Source organism: Trichechus manatus, unplaced genomic scaffold, assembly GCF_000243295.1.
Source record: "Trichechus manatus latirostris isolate Lorelei unplaced genomic scaffold, TriManLat1.0 scaffold00114, whole genome shotgun sequence".
NCBI classification, from domain to species: domain Eukaryota; kingdom Metazoa; phylum Chordata; class Mammalia; order Sirenia; family Trichechidae; genus Trichechus; species Trichechus manatus.
Genome location: NW_004444050.1, coordinates 4,312,088 through 4,325,723, shown reverse-complemented (window position 1 = coordinate 4,325,723; position 13,636 = coordinate 4,312,088). Strand labels below are relative to the sequence as shown.

General features: G+C 41.6%; 1 protein-coding gene across 1 annotated transcript in view; it reads left to right on the top strand.

Annotated features, from left to right (window-relative positions):
- GLI3 (GLI family zinc finger 3) overlaps nt 1-13,636 on the top strand; it is a 326,741-nt gene that overhangs the window by 237,435 nt on the left and 75,670 nt on the right. The window contains exons 7-8 of the mRNA XM_004383958.1: nt 10,096-10,309; nt 11,292-11,405. Of these exons, the coding sequence (XP_004384015.1) occupies nt 10,096-10,309; nt 11,292-11,405 (328 nt within the window). The remainder of the gene's footprint in view (nt 1-10,095; nt 10,310-11,291; nt 11,406-13,636) is intronic.

Sequence of the window (13,636 nt, the reverse complement as noted above, 5' to 3'; positions counted from 1 at the left end):
AACTTCACAAGTTAGCAGGAGTTTTTCCATTGCCAGCACTGACAAGGAAACCCTGGTGGCCCAGTGGTTAAGTGTTTGGCTGCTAAACAAAGGGTCGGCAGTTCAAATCCACCAGGTGCTCCTTGGAAATCTTATGGGGCAGTTCTACTCTGTCCTGTAAGGTTGCTATGAGTCAGAATCAATTCGATGACAGTGGGTTTTTTTTTAGCACTGACAAACAGTCTGGTACCGAGAGCAGGCTGTGTTTTCTGCTGTGTGCAGGGTTACCCTCTGCTGTAGTAAAACCCCTGAGTAAGATGGGTCTGGTAAGCCCACTGAGGCTGCCAGAGGCCAGGTAGAAACCAGCTTGGCCTCCACAGCACCTTGGCTTTGTGCCGTTGCCGTGTGTAAAGATCTTGTTTATGTTAGAGAAACAAGGCAAAACTGAGTTGGGAGACACTGAAGCACAGATGAATATAGTGCCACATTACCAGTGTCCTTCCAATTCTCCAATTCTATCTTCAAAAAATTCTTGGATGACCTTCTCTTCCCCTACTATCAGTGAAACTAATTATTACTCATTCAAAAAGATAATGCTTGTTTGCTCCCAGATGTGGTAGTAGGTTTTACATAGTGCTTCATTTAATCAATTATTCATTCATTCCCCAAATATATAGCTAAATATTAAACTATCTACTTATCATTATGCTGGGCATGGCGGCTGCAATAATGAATAAGACAGACCTGGTCTTCATGGAACTGACTGACTTGTGGAATGAAAAGTCTCAACCAGTACCAATAAATGAATGAATGAATAAGTGAATGGGTAGGTCAGGATTCCAGTCAGTGCTATGAAAGAATAGCAGAGAGATGGCCTGATTCAGGTCGGCTGATCAGGGAGCTAAGACCCAGAGGATGACGACAAGCCACTATGGAGGAGCTTTCTACAACTTTCTAAGAAGAACAACGAGCAGACAAAGGCCCTGAAATGGGAAGAGTAGCAGAAGTTTGAGGAACTGTCAGCCAACCAGGGCTCCAGATAACAGTGAACAAAGGGAAGGTTAGCAAGGCAGAAAGTTGGAGACATGGGCAAGGGCTAGATTATGCCTGATTATGGTAGACCAGTAATCTGATAGCAACAGGAAGCCTTGGAGGCTCCCAATGAGGTTGTATTATTTTACAGATGAGGAAGCTGATGCGCAGAAAGGTTAGTGGAGTCATTCAGAGGCACTCAACTAGCAAAGTGGCAGAACCACAAATTCAGCCTGGTGGGTCTAACTCCAAAATTCCTATTTTTGTCTACCAAGCCACACGTCCTTCTCTCCCACAAATCCTCAAATGGGAGGCATGACTAAAAGAATTGGCGGGAAATGCTATTTATAATGGAGAAATAGTAATAATACCTGATTACGCTTAAAAAATTGATTATGCTTGTATTAATGTCTGATTTTTCTAACCATGCCTATATCATCGACCGATTACATGATGTGGGGTGCTTCAAGCCACATTTCGCTGGAGAGTTTGGCACTGTATTCATGTTCATGGAAGTCCTATCTGTTTGGTGCTTAATGGCAAGTAGATTTTTTCAGCTGTTAAAGCACTTTCATAATATAAGGCCTAATATATTTTTGTCTAAAGCATTAGTCACAGAGTACATTTGCCTGCATGCAAATGTTGCAGTATTTATTCGTTTTGTGAGTGAGTGTGTCTTTTATTTGGGTGCCATCTCTTCTGAGGCTGGGCTGGCTTTTTCAGTAGACTTGTGCTAGGAGCTGTTATGGATGGAAGTGGAAGGTTTATTTTTTACTCTCAAGTACCTGTATCCACACACATACAAATAATGATACCTGTTGGCCCATTCTCTGCAAAACTGGAAGAAAATTGCTCTTAACTCTGAATCATAGCTGTTGTGCAGTAAATTCCACAGCTATAACCAGAAACTGGGTGACCTTGTTAGTAAGTCGGCCACAAAGTAGCCACAGAGTTTGGTTTTGATTAGAATGCTTTTCTCCCGCTTCCCCTGTGTCTTGTCTTGGAGCCAGTTTCTCAAATTGTGAGCCAACTCAACGTTGACTGTTGCCTCCAACTCAGCATTGACTCATTTTACCTCCAATAACCAGTTTTCTTGGAGAAGAAGGGGACAAGGGATACTGGAAAGCAAATGTTGTTGTCATTTGGTTCTTCAGCATGGAAAACAGGATTTATTGCAGCATTAAGTTTCTTAATCCATTGCCCTAACCTGAAATAACACATCATAATAGCATCATGGAAATTTTTTTTAAAGGAGTTTTAAATATAAAAGTCCTAACAACATTTAATACCAGGGCAATTAAAAAAATAAGTGTTTTTGGTGGCCAGTAGGTAGTTGGAACTGATTTTATATTTAAGACAGGACATTTCCCAAGAATTCACAGATGCTTATATTCTGTACTCTTTACATTTGATTCCACAGAGCACTAAAGAGATGGTGTCTTTGTGATTGAGGCCTTCGCCATTGCCACCCACACCAGAGCCCTGTATGCTTTAGTCTTGTGATAATCACAGGGCATTCCAGACCATGGAGGCATTCCGTAGATGACTGTGGAAGATGATGAGTCTTTCCGTGTAGGCAAATATACCAGTGATGAGTAGAGTGCTGCTCAGTGACATGCATTCTCCCTTACCTTCCCCTCATGTATATTGTTTACATTGGCGTAGGGAACCCAGCGCTGTGCTTAAGCAAGGGGGACACATTCCATGGCAGGTCTTAGGAAATACTGTTATTTTAGGGAAGGGTCAAATGCCATGTGGATTAAAGTTACTAAACAAACAAAATAGAAGCTTTTCCTGTCAGTGTGCAGTGCTGGGTCATCCAGCCACTTCCCATCTTTCTTACCATTCCTCAGTTTTTTCCCGTTTTTATTTAAAATAGTTCTCTTCAATATTGTAACCAGCCCTGTATACCCTCTCAGTGTAAAGTACTGCAGCAAGCCAAACTATGCAGCTTTCTTTTCCTTGACCATTATTAAGTGACCCAGCATGTCCCTGCCTTCTCACCCCCCACCAGATACAGAATTCCTGAAGCATTTTTAAAACACATCATGGGTTTTTCTCATGCTGTTTTAATTGGGTTTTCTCCATTTGACTTGAATATTAATGAATTTGAAATGCCCATATGTATAGTGGGGTTGAATACACATTTAATGAATGATTTTCTAGAATATGAACTTTTAGTATCCCCACTTATATATCCTTCCAGGAATTAAATATGAATTTGATTTATGGATTGATCACAGGAGTCTCTGTAGAAATACCGATCACGTCACTTCCGTGGTGTGAAAAAGTAATGTTTGTTGTGAAAGTCAAACGTGATTATGAATTTCACAGTTTTTTATTATAATTAAATAATTATTATAGAAGTGTATTGATGTACGAAAAATGTATTGGCTATAATTAGTGTTTAACTCCCTGGTTATAAATAATTATTTTATTCTTTGGAAATATAAGTGGGATATGCAGAAAGTAGAGGTGTAGTGTGTGGGTTTTATGACATTTGTCTTAGTTGATTAAAATCCTTCCTATCTGCTTGCACCCCAATTTTTAGCCAAACTGGGGATAGTTTTCAGAGTCTCAGGCAGAGGACTTTGAGATAAGTGGGGTGCTATTTGCTGCACCATTAAGACAGGCACTGCCAGAATTACCAAATTTGATCACACTTTGCAAGAGTATTGACAGAACTTTACCTCTGGTTTTTGATAGACAATAAATACATCTGAACCTTCTTAGAGACTGAGACTTTGCAAGTTGTATTTTAAAATCTTTGAGAAACAGAAGAACTGCTTCCCATTTGGACAGCAGCTTTCTCATCATTTTTAACTCAGCTCAGAGCTGAACAGGAAGGTGGAACTGAGCAGGAATGGTTACCTTTATTTCCATGGGCTAAGAATTCTGCACATGACTTACCATATACAGTGGACTGCCACTTTAACAGAGGTATTTTATAAATCAAAAAATACAGTAGCCACAAATCTAGTGTGATGGATAGAAATTACATTTGATGGGTGAAAACACCACAAATGTTGTGGTCAGGTATCTAAAACCCACATCTTTTTTCGTTTTCTGCTGTTTAGAAAAATAACGGGCAAATTGATGTTTACATTAATTTATTCTGGCTTTATGACCGTTGTCCTAGAAGAGTGTTTCTCCAAGTCATGAGTCTCAAGAAGCTCCACTCAGCGCTGTTCCCAGCTGTGTCCTAGGGTGGACTTTGAGAATGCATGTGGGCATAGTGACAGCTCCGGAAGGTTCTGTGATTGTTTCACCCCGTATTTCTCAGACTTGCATGCCTTTTTTTTTTTTCGTCTGTAATACTTACCTTCCTTGGAGCTCTGACTGTCCAAAGGAGAGAGGATTGTTATCTCTGGAAGCTTATGACCCAATTAGCGCACAGTTTCGGAAGATCTGGACCTTCTAACTCTTTCTTCCTTACTGACCTTATTGACATAAGTATAGATTAACAGTTATGAGTTGCACTCTTACCAATGTTTGGCTTTTCAAAAGTTACCCCATCTTTCATATAGTCAAGGAGCCCTGGTGGTGCAGTGGTTAAGTACTTGGCTGCTAACCAAGAGGTTGGCAGTTTGAACCCCCAGCTGCCCCATGAGAGAAAGATGTGGCAGTCTGCTTCCATAAAGATTTACAGACTTGGAAGCTCTATGGGCCAGTTCTACTCTGTCCTGTAGGGTCACTATGAGTCGAAATTGACTCAATGGCAGTGAGTTTAGGTTTTTTGGTTTCATGTAGTCATTTAGAAAAGAAATGAAAGCAATAAAAATAGTTTTTTTTTTTAAAAAATATACTTTATTAAATGGTGAATGAAGAGAATTCAAAAATCTGAATGTAAAGTTAATCTGTTTTTCAGTGACCCATAGGAAAGAGAGGGACGAGCAGAAACATGAAGGCCTGGCTCAAGCTAAGAAAGCTCAAACCGGAAACCAGACCAGTTGCTGTTCAGTTGGTTCCGACTCCTGGCAATCTCGTGTACGGAGCAGAACTGTGCTTTGGAGGGTTTTCAAGGCTATGACCTGTTGGAATCAGATTGCCAGGCCTTTCTTTCAGTGTGCCTCTGGGTGGGTTCGAACCGACAACCTTTCGGTTAGTAGTTGAGTGCTTAACTGTTTGCGCCACCCAAGAAAGCTTAGGTAGGTAAGTGTGAGTTTCAGACTGTAGACTGTGTCCTTCTTCAGAGGAGACATAGAGATTTATAAAGATGTTCACCAATATTAATACTTTATATTTCTAGGAAATTGGAGCCCAGGTGGCATAGTGGTTAAGAGTTCAGCTGTTAACCGAAAACATCAGCAGTTCAAATCCACCAGCTGCTCCTTGGAAACCCTATAGGGCAGTTCTACTCTGTCTTACAGAGAATTGACTCAACAGCAAAGGGTTTGGTTTTGTTTTTCATACCTAGAACATTGTTGTTTTAAAAACAAAAACATGAAATGACCAGTGAAGAATTAATTAAGAATTTTTTTTTTTTTTCAGGCCTCTAAAGGTAGAATTTTCTGATCTCTATAATCAGCCAAGTCTGTCTTCATCTGATAAAGTTCTGTAGGAAAATATAATACTCACTTTGCTTATGAAATACTGTTTTACAGACACATTGTTAAACTGTAGTTTCCCTAGGAAAACATATTTTTCTTTGAAGTGACTATTTTGAGAGTGGTGACAAGGGAGCCCTGGTGGGCACAGTGGTTAAGTGCTTGGCTACTAACCAAAAGGTTGGCAGTTCAAACCCCCAGCTGATCCACAGAAGAAAGGTATGGCAGTCTGCTTCCATAAAGATTTACAAACTTCAAAACCCTATAGGGAAGTTCTGCTCTGTCCTGTAGGGTCGCTATGAGTTGAAATCAACTCAACAGCAGTGAGTTTGGTTTTGGGTTTAGGCAGATTAACGCCCCCCCCCAAAGATGTCCATGTCCTAATCCCTGGAACCTGTGAATATGTTACCTTACATGGCAATAGGGACTTTGCAAGTGTGATTAGGTTAAGGATCTTAACTTGAAATGGGGAGATTATCCTGGATTATCCAAGTAAGTCCTATATTATCAGAAGGGAGATAGGAAATTCATAGTTAGAGAGAGTCAGAGGAAATGTGATAACAAAAGCAGAGAACAGAATAATACGGGGCCACCAGCCAAAGAATGTGGGCGGCCTATAGCTGCTGGAAGAGGCAAGGAACAGATTCTCCCCTAGAGCCTCCAGAAGGCACCAGCTCTGCTGACTGATTTTATACCTCTGACATCCAGAGCTATAAGCTAATAAATGTGTGTTATTCCATGCTACGGAGTTTGTGGTAATTTGTTACAGCAACCATAGGTAACTAACACCTTGAGGAAGAGATTCAATGTTGAATGCCTACTATGTGCCAGGTCAGGTTCTAGGTACCAGGGGATCAGTAGTGAACAAGACAGACCAGTGCCCGCCTCACCTGGAGCTCACATTCTGGAGGGAGAGAGAATATAATCTCAAAGAGAGTGCTATGACAGTAATAAAAATGTCAAATGATAGAGAATGGTTGGGAGAGGAGCTGCGGGGAGCTTGTTGAGCTGGGGGCATCGGTGTGAGAAGTCCTCTCTGAGGAGGTGACGTTTGATCTGGGACCGGAATGATGAGAGGGAGCCAGCGTGCTGAGCTCTGGAAGCAAAGGCTCCAGGAAGAGGGTGGAGCCAGGGCCACATACGCAGAGTGACTGTGCTACCCCCGAGAGGCAAGAGCTTCTTGACATGCCTGGCCCACCTCCACTTAGGTTTAGTGAATAGGAAGTGGTGTCTTTATTGTCTCATTTCCCACCAAAAATCCTTTAACCAGTTGCCATCAAGTCTATTCCTACTCATAGTCACCCCATGTGTATCAGAGAAGAGCTGTGCTCCATAGGGTTTTCGATGGTTGATGTTTTTTTTTTTTTTTTTTTTTTTTTGGTGGGGAGGAAGTAGATCACCAGGCCTTTCTTTTGAAGGGTGTCTAGGTGAATTCGAACTTCCAACCTTTTGCTTAGCAACCAAGCACGTTAACTGTTTGCAGCATCTAGGGACTTCTTAGGAGGTTCTTTTCATACATTTATCTTGCCCACACGAGGGTGAGGGTGCACACGGGAGGCGTAGTCTTCACGGAAAGAGTATTGTTTCTCTTGTTCTCAGCGTTGCTGTCCGATGGGCAGTCATCACCGACCGCCTGCTGCGTCCTTAGAAAAATTGGTCCAAGCACTCTCAGGTGTGTTTCTGAGAGCAGGAGAAGCCCTGGCTGCGCAATTGGGTCACCAGTGCTGTGGCAGAGCCAAGAGCATTCTACTTCCGTCATCACATTTTGAGTCGGCTCTGTAAGCCAGAGCTGAGTGGCCTTCCTTCCTGCAGCACCCCGCAAAACCCAGCTGCAGCAGAAGGACCAGGGCCAGCTCTTCTGGGCTGAGACAAGGCCCATACAGTACCACGTCCTTTCCCAAGTCTGCATGCAGAGAAGAGAGTGTTTCTGTGGCTGCCTCATTACTAGGAAGCAGAGAAGGCTGAAAATCACTCTCCCACCCTGTATCCTCTTATATGCCCTGGAGTCTAATAAGTGATGTGGATTTTAGGGAATGTTTATTCCCATCACTTGGTTTCACCAGTGAAAAGACAGCCCTGAAAGAGGAAGTTACCGACATGTGTTGAAAGCCTTCACAACCCTTTCCCAGGCTTGCTAAATTCAGGGAGAACGCACCATTGAGGGTGTGGAAAATTGTGTCCCCAAGGAACTGCAGTTAGGAATGCTAATCCTCATTTAAAAAAAATAGACATTATTTTTTTAGAGCAGCTTTAGGTTTGCGGAAAAATTGCCCAGAAAGTGTGGATAGTTCCTATATACGCTTTAACCTGCCTACAGCCAGTTTCTCCTTCTGTTACCATCTTAGTTTTGTTACAATTGAAGAACGAATGCTAATACATGATGATTAACTAACATCCATGGTTTTTGTTAGGGTTCTCTGTGTGTTGTGCAGTCCCGTAAGTTCTGACAAATGCATAATGTCATATGCCCACCTTTACAGTATCATACAGTTAATGTTGCATTACCCTAAAAAATGCCCCTGTGCTTCACCTATTCATCCCTCCCTGGAGCCTCGTTTTGTCTTCCCTTCTACATCTTTTTAATAGTCAAAATGTACCTACCCTGTCTGGCTATGAACACTAGTAAATTGTTTATATATAAAACCAAGGACACATTCTGCTTTGTGAAAAGTGTTCCTTAATGATCTTAATTCTTAATTAGGTTCTGACTCTTTGAACCCCAAAATATTGTGTCTCCCAATTAGAAGTGTAAATGACCTCAGTGGCTCCCTTCCCAAGCCCTACAGATAAGTATGGGTTTATGGAACTCCAGAAGGGGGCATGGAGGTTCCTGCAAAGTCTATGTGACATAGTAATTATATGTGTAGTGGCTTTTGTTTTGTTTTGTTTTAATGAATAGCGTAAGGTAGTTACACTTAGTAATACTCATTCATCAAAAGGAATGGAGTGGGGAGGGGGTGTTAAATCATTGTGTTTTTTGATGAATGGCTTGAACACTGAAAAATAAATTGGACAAACTGGCGTAGAGCTCAGTGAACATGAAATCAGCTATTAGAAGAAAGCTTGTGAACAAATTCTGAGGCAGATACGCATCTTTTGATTAATGCCCTATCAATCATCCACACTGGCTACTTACTAAGTCTTGCTGTAATCATTCATGGTTGCTTACGGAAATGTTGGCAGAAACTATAACGCCATAGAAACGGAATATTATTACTGATTTCTCCCTAACTTACTGTGAACAATGACTGTTTTCACCGTGTTTCTGCTTTCCTTTATTAAAAAAATACAATGCAAAATGAACGGAGAGGTCCTCAAAGCTCGTGAAATTCTCCTAGGGTATTCTGAATACTATTCAGTCTTAAATGGGCAAGCTATTGTAATGCAAGTTTCTCTGTAGGAATAATTGTAATGTAATCCCATTGAAGCCGCCTTTTGTGGATTATAGTCCAGTAGGCAAAATGTGGAGTCACATTAATGAATGAAGTATATCTTTGGAATTACTACTTAAAATTGTTGAAATGACTTAATGTGCTTAACAGCAATAGTAATTAACACACCTGATTGAAAAAATCTGCATGAGTTCTACCTTTGACATTACAAGAAACTAATTCTTCTTATGTATATATGTATCTTTTCACTGATTATTTTTTAAGAAATTTCCACGAATGCAATCATAATTTTCCATGTATTTTTAAGCCATTGGCAAATTCCTCAAGAGCCCTTCATTCTAAGAGGATTTGATTCCTAAACTATGTAGTCACAAAGAACAATTGGTACTGCCTACTAGCCGGGCAATCTTTAGGTAGTATCACCACTTTCTCAGAACTTATCGTACCCTGGGAAATCCTGTGGCATAATGAAGTGGTGACAGACATTAGCATACATAATGGGCTTTAATAGACATTTAATGCTGTTTAGCTGGAAGAGGGAGCTGTGCTCTCCCATTGGAATATTCTGCCATTGAAGCACATTGATCACCAATTTCAGCGGGGAGAGGTTAATCCATCAGCTTCTGTAACCAGACGGCACTGATGGAAATTCTTTAGCTGGCATTCTGGATGAACCAAGCTTTCCATCTTTACAGACAAATGAGTGATATGACAAGCATGGTGTTCAAAACACATTTAACCAATTGATTTTCTTTCCTCTTGTAATAAGATCTGGAGACATATGAGCACGCGAGGTGCAAGCTGAGATTAAAGGAATTGCTCCATGCACAGGAGCATACAGAACTACAGAGCCAATAAAAGTCCTATAAAGCATGAGGTCCCCGTTCTCTTTTTTATATAAAGTTTGTTATTGCAATAAATAGTCGTTATTGAACTGATGCCCTTTATTTCAGTTTTGCAGAATCATTTCTCAGGTCTTCGTATGCACATGTGCACATCTCATCTTTCTCTTGGAAGTTTTCAAGATGTTGGACAATAATCATTTTGAGTTTCTCATTTAAACAGACAGACTGGATATGATCTTGGGTACAGTGTGAGTGATGGTCTTTTTCTTTTTTTTTTTTTTTTAATCTCCCCACTTGCAGCCCTGCTTTGAGCTTCACCTACCCTTCTGCACCTGTATCTCTCCATATGCATCAACAAATTCTAAGTCGACAGCAAACCTTGGGCTCAGCCTTTGGACATAGCCCTCCGCTCATCCACCCTGCCCCAACTTTTCCAACACAGAGGCCTATTCCAGGGATCCCTACTGTTCTGAACCCTGTCCAAGTCAGCTCTGGCCCTTCGGAGTCCTCACAGGTGAGAGAGACAGCTCAATGTCACTGACTGACAGTGGCTGAAACAAATAGAGGCTTATTTTCCTCACATAAGAAAAAGTCCTGGATATAGGCAGTTGCTAGCATTTGTTGTTCAAAGTTGCCACCAGGGACTCAGGCTCTTTCTATCTTTCCACCTCTTATTCACAAGATGGCTGCCTCTGCGACAGGCATCACATCACCTTCCAGGAAGGAGGAAGAAACAAGATAGTGTGATATTGGTAATCATAGGGGAGGGCCATGCCACCACGTCCACCCATTAATAACTACAGCACCTCAGTACTCTCACAGCATCCAGAGTGGGAGCCTGTTTTCTAACCCACGGGTATATTCTTTAGTTTTGACAAACATTTTGCGTATACGCTCCTCATTAAACAATAGCTTCTTCAGAGTCATTTTATTATGGCTGCCTGATGGGCATCCACTTCTGACCAGGTGCTGACTGTGAACCATATACAGTCTAAATACAGTGTAGTGAACATGAAATACTTAGATTGCTCTCATCTCGCCACCATCCACTCCCTCTGCTAGAACCCAGGGCGTGCTTGGGCTCCTGGAATACATGAGTGTAGGAATAAAATTGTGCTGTGCCCTCTGTTCTGATCACCACACTGATAGTGCTTGGCAAACGATGCATGTTGGTTTTGTACCCCCTCACAACTTCATTCCTTTGAAAAACACTGTTGGAATTGGTTAAAACCTAGGGCCCCAGCTCTATTCTTCTCACTTTAAAAGCCACAGGGAGTTACTGCTCATGAGTTAAAAACAAGGAGCTGCCTCATGAATGTATTTTCTGGCCCTGAATGCATTTTCTGAACTCCACTGCTGTGGCCTTGGAGTCTTATCAGAGTCATCTCTCTATTACCAAAGGAGGCTGCTTGTCCTGAGTTGCATGCTTTAATTATGGTACCACTCATTGATCAAAGCCTAATTTTTCTCTCTGGCCCTGGAACTGTGACCAGCAGCACAAGCCTACGAGTGAGTCGGCCGTGAGCAGCACTGGCGATCCTATGCACAACAAAAGGTCCAAGATCAAACCCGACGAAGCGCTCCCCAGCCCGGGCGCACGGAGTCAGCAGGTAGGGCACCAGGTAGGGCCAGCTCCCTCCCACACCTGCTGCCTTCTCACTATAGCATTTTCTGCTCCACTGTGTTGGTGGCCTTGACCTTAGCATTTGACAGAAGACCAGTTACAGAGCCTCACTCAATTTGTTTCTCCAGCTCAGAAGCAAATACAAAAATGCAGGAAGCTGTGTGATGTATTGGAGCCCCTGGTTTATGCAAACAACTAATGCACTTGGTTGCTAACTGGAAGATTGGAAGTTTGAGTCCACCTGGAGGCTCCTTGGAAGAAGGGCCTGGTGATCTACTTCCGAAAAGTTAGCCATTGAAAACCCTCTGCAGCTCAGTTCTACTCTGACAAACATGGGGTCACCGTGAGTTGGAATTGACTCCATGGCAACCTGTTAATGTGAAGTATACATTGTTGACAGTTTAGGAGTTGAGGCAACTGTAGCTCATAGAGTAAATGGTTGGGTTAATTTGTGACTGACTACCGATGTGACCAAGTTACCTTCAGTCCTTATCCCTGATTTTGGGGCTGAGTTACTGAGCTCCTGGCCCCAAGCCAGAGCTGGGGCTGAACTAGTGATGTTCCTGTGGTGATCACGTTCTTACCTTATCATTGTCCACTTACCAGGAGAGCCTGGAGGGTCAGGAAGGATCAAGGTACAACTCAACTAACTGTAATGCTATGTTACATTCTGGTTCCATACCATTTCCAAATATGAAAGGAAGAGTTTTGAAATTTCATCTGGATTCTGCTTATAGTCACTCTTAACTCTCTGTTTAAACATTGGTAGATTGTGGCCCTAATACCATCGCGTAGGGTTGTGGCTGACACGGGAAGTAGCTCCATAAATGTTAATTCCTACAAAGGGAAATTGGACAAAAGTCTGGATGCCCACAGAGCCTGGACTTTGCTACCACCAGGCTGCTTCAACTCAAATTCCCTTTTTAGTAAGAACTTTGAGGATGGAATGAGTAGGGGTCATGGGTTCTGAGATCCTTCCTTCCTCTTGCATTTTGCTAGTCAACGACCTTGCTGATTACTCCTAAATGCTTGTTTGTCTGCAGTTTTATCATCTAGCCTGGGATTAAGACCTCAATCTACACATCAAATTATCTTCCAGAATTCTGGAAATTCTTTGTGTTTTCACTGCTGTGAAGTTTCCTTAAACAACAACAACAAAAAAAAAACCATTGCCGTCGAGTCAATTCTGACCCAGAGAGGACTAGAAAGGACTGAACTTTAGATTCTGTGATTCTCAGGTCTTGGGCAGCATACCCTTGGAGGTCAGAGTTGAACCTGAAAGCATATCCCTACAGAATCTGCAAGGTGCCCCTCATAATCTCCAACAGCAGGGAAAGCAGAATTAGAAGTGCTGGTAAACCAGCTTATGAGGATAGACAAATTAATATACTGAAAAGAATAAAACTACTAACCAAATAGAGGTACCAGACTTACACTTTGGGTAAAGATTGTTGTTTTAGTTGCTGTTGAGTGGATTCCAACTCATGGCAACCCCATATGTAACAGAGTAGAACTGCTCCATGGGATTTTCTTGGCTGTAATCTTTACAGAGGCAGATCACCAGGCCTTTTGTTCCACAATATCACTAGGTGGGTTCGAACACCATCCTTTAGGTTAACAGTTGAACATAAACCATTTGAACTACCTAGATCTTTGAGCAAAGACTAGATAACCTAATGCCATTCCTTGTCTTTGTTTGGGGGTGAACTTTTACTTTATTTTCAGGTTTGTATTTAGGGCAACAAAGTTTTACCTCAACTTTATTTTTTTAAATGCAGTTTTTTTTTTTGTTTTGTTGTTGTTGTTGGGAGTATACACAGCGAAACATACACCAGTTCAATAATTTGTACGTGTACCATTTAGTGACATTGATTACATTCTTCAAGTTGTCTGACCATTCTCACCTTCTTTTCCTTAGTTGTTCTTCCCCCATTAACATAAATTAACTGCCCCCTAAAGTTCCTGTCTAATCTTTCCATTTTCTTTTGTCAGTTTGATCACATATAGGTAGTTCTTAAAAGAGCAAAATGCTCAAGGCAGACATTTTTTACTAGTTAAGCTAAACTGTTGTTTGGTTTTATGAAGACTTCAGGGGATGTTTTTGATTTAAGGTTTAAAGATTATCTCAGGGCAGTAATTTCAGGGGTTCATCCAACCTTTATGATTCCAGGTCTCGAGTCCATGAGAATTTGAAATTCTGTTCTATGTTTCCCCCCT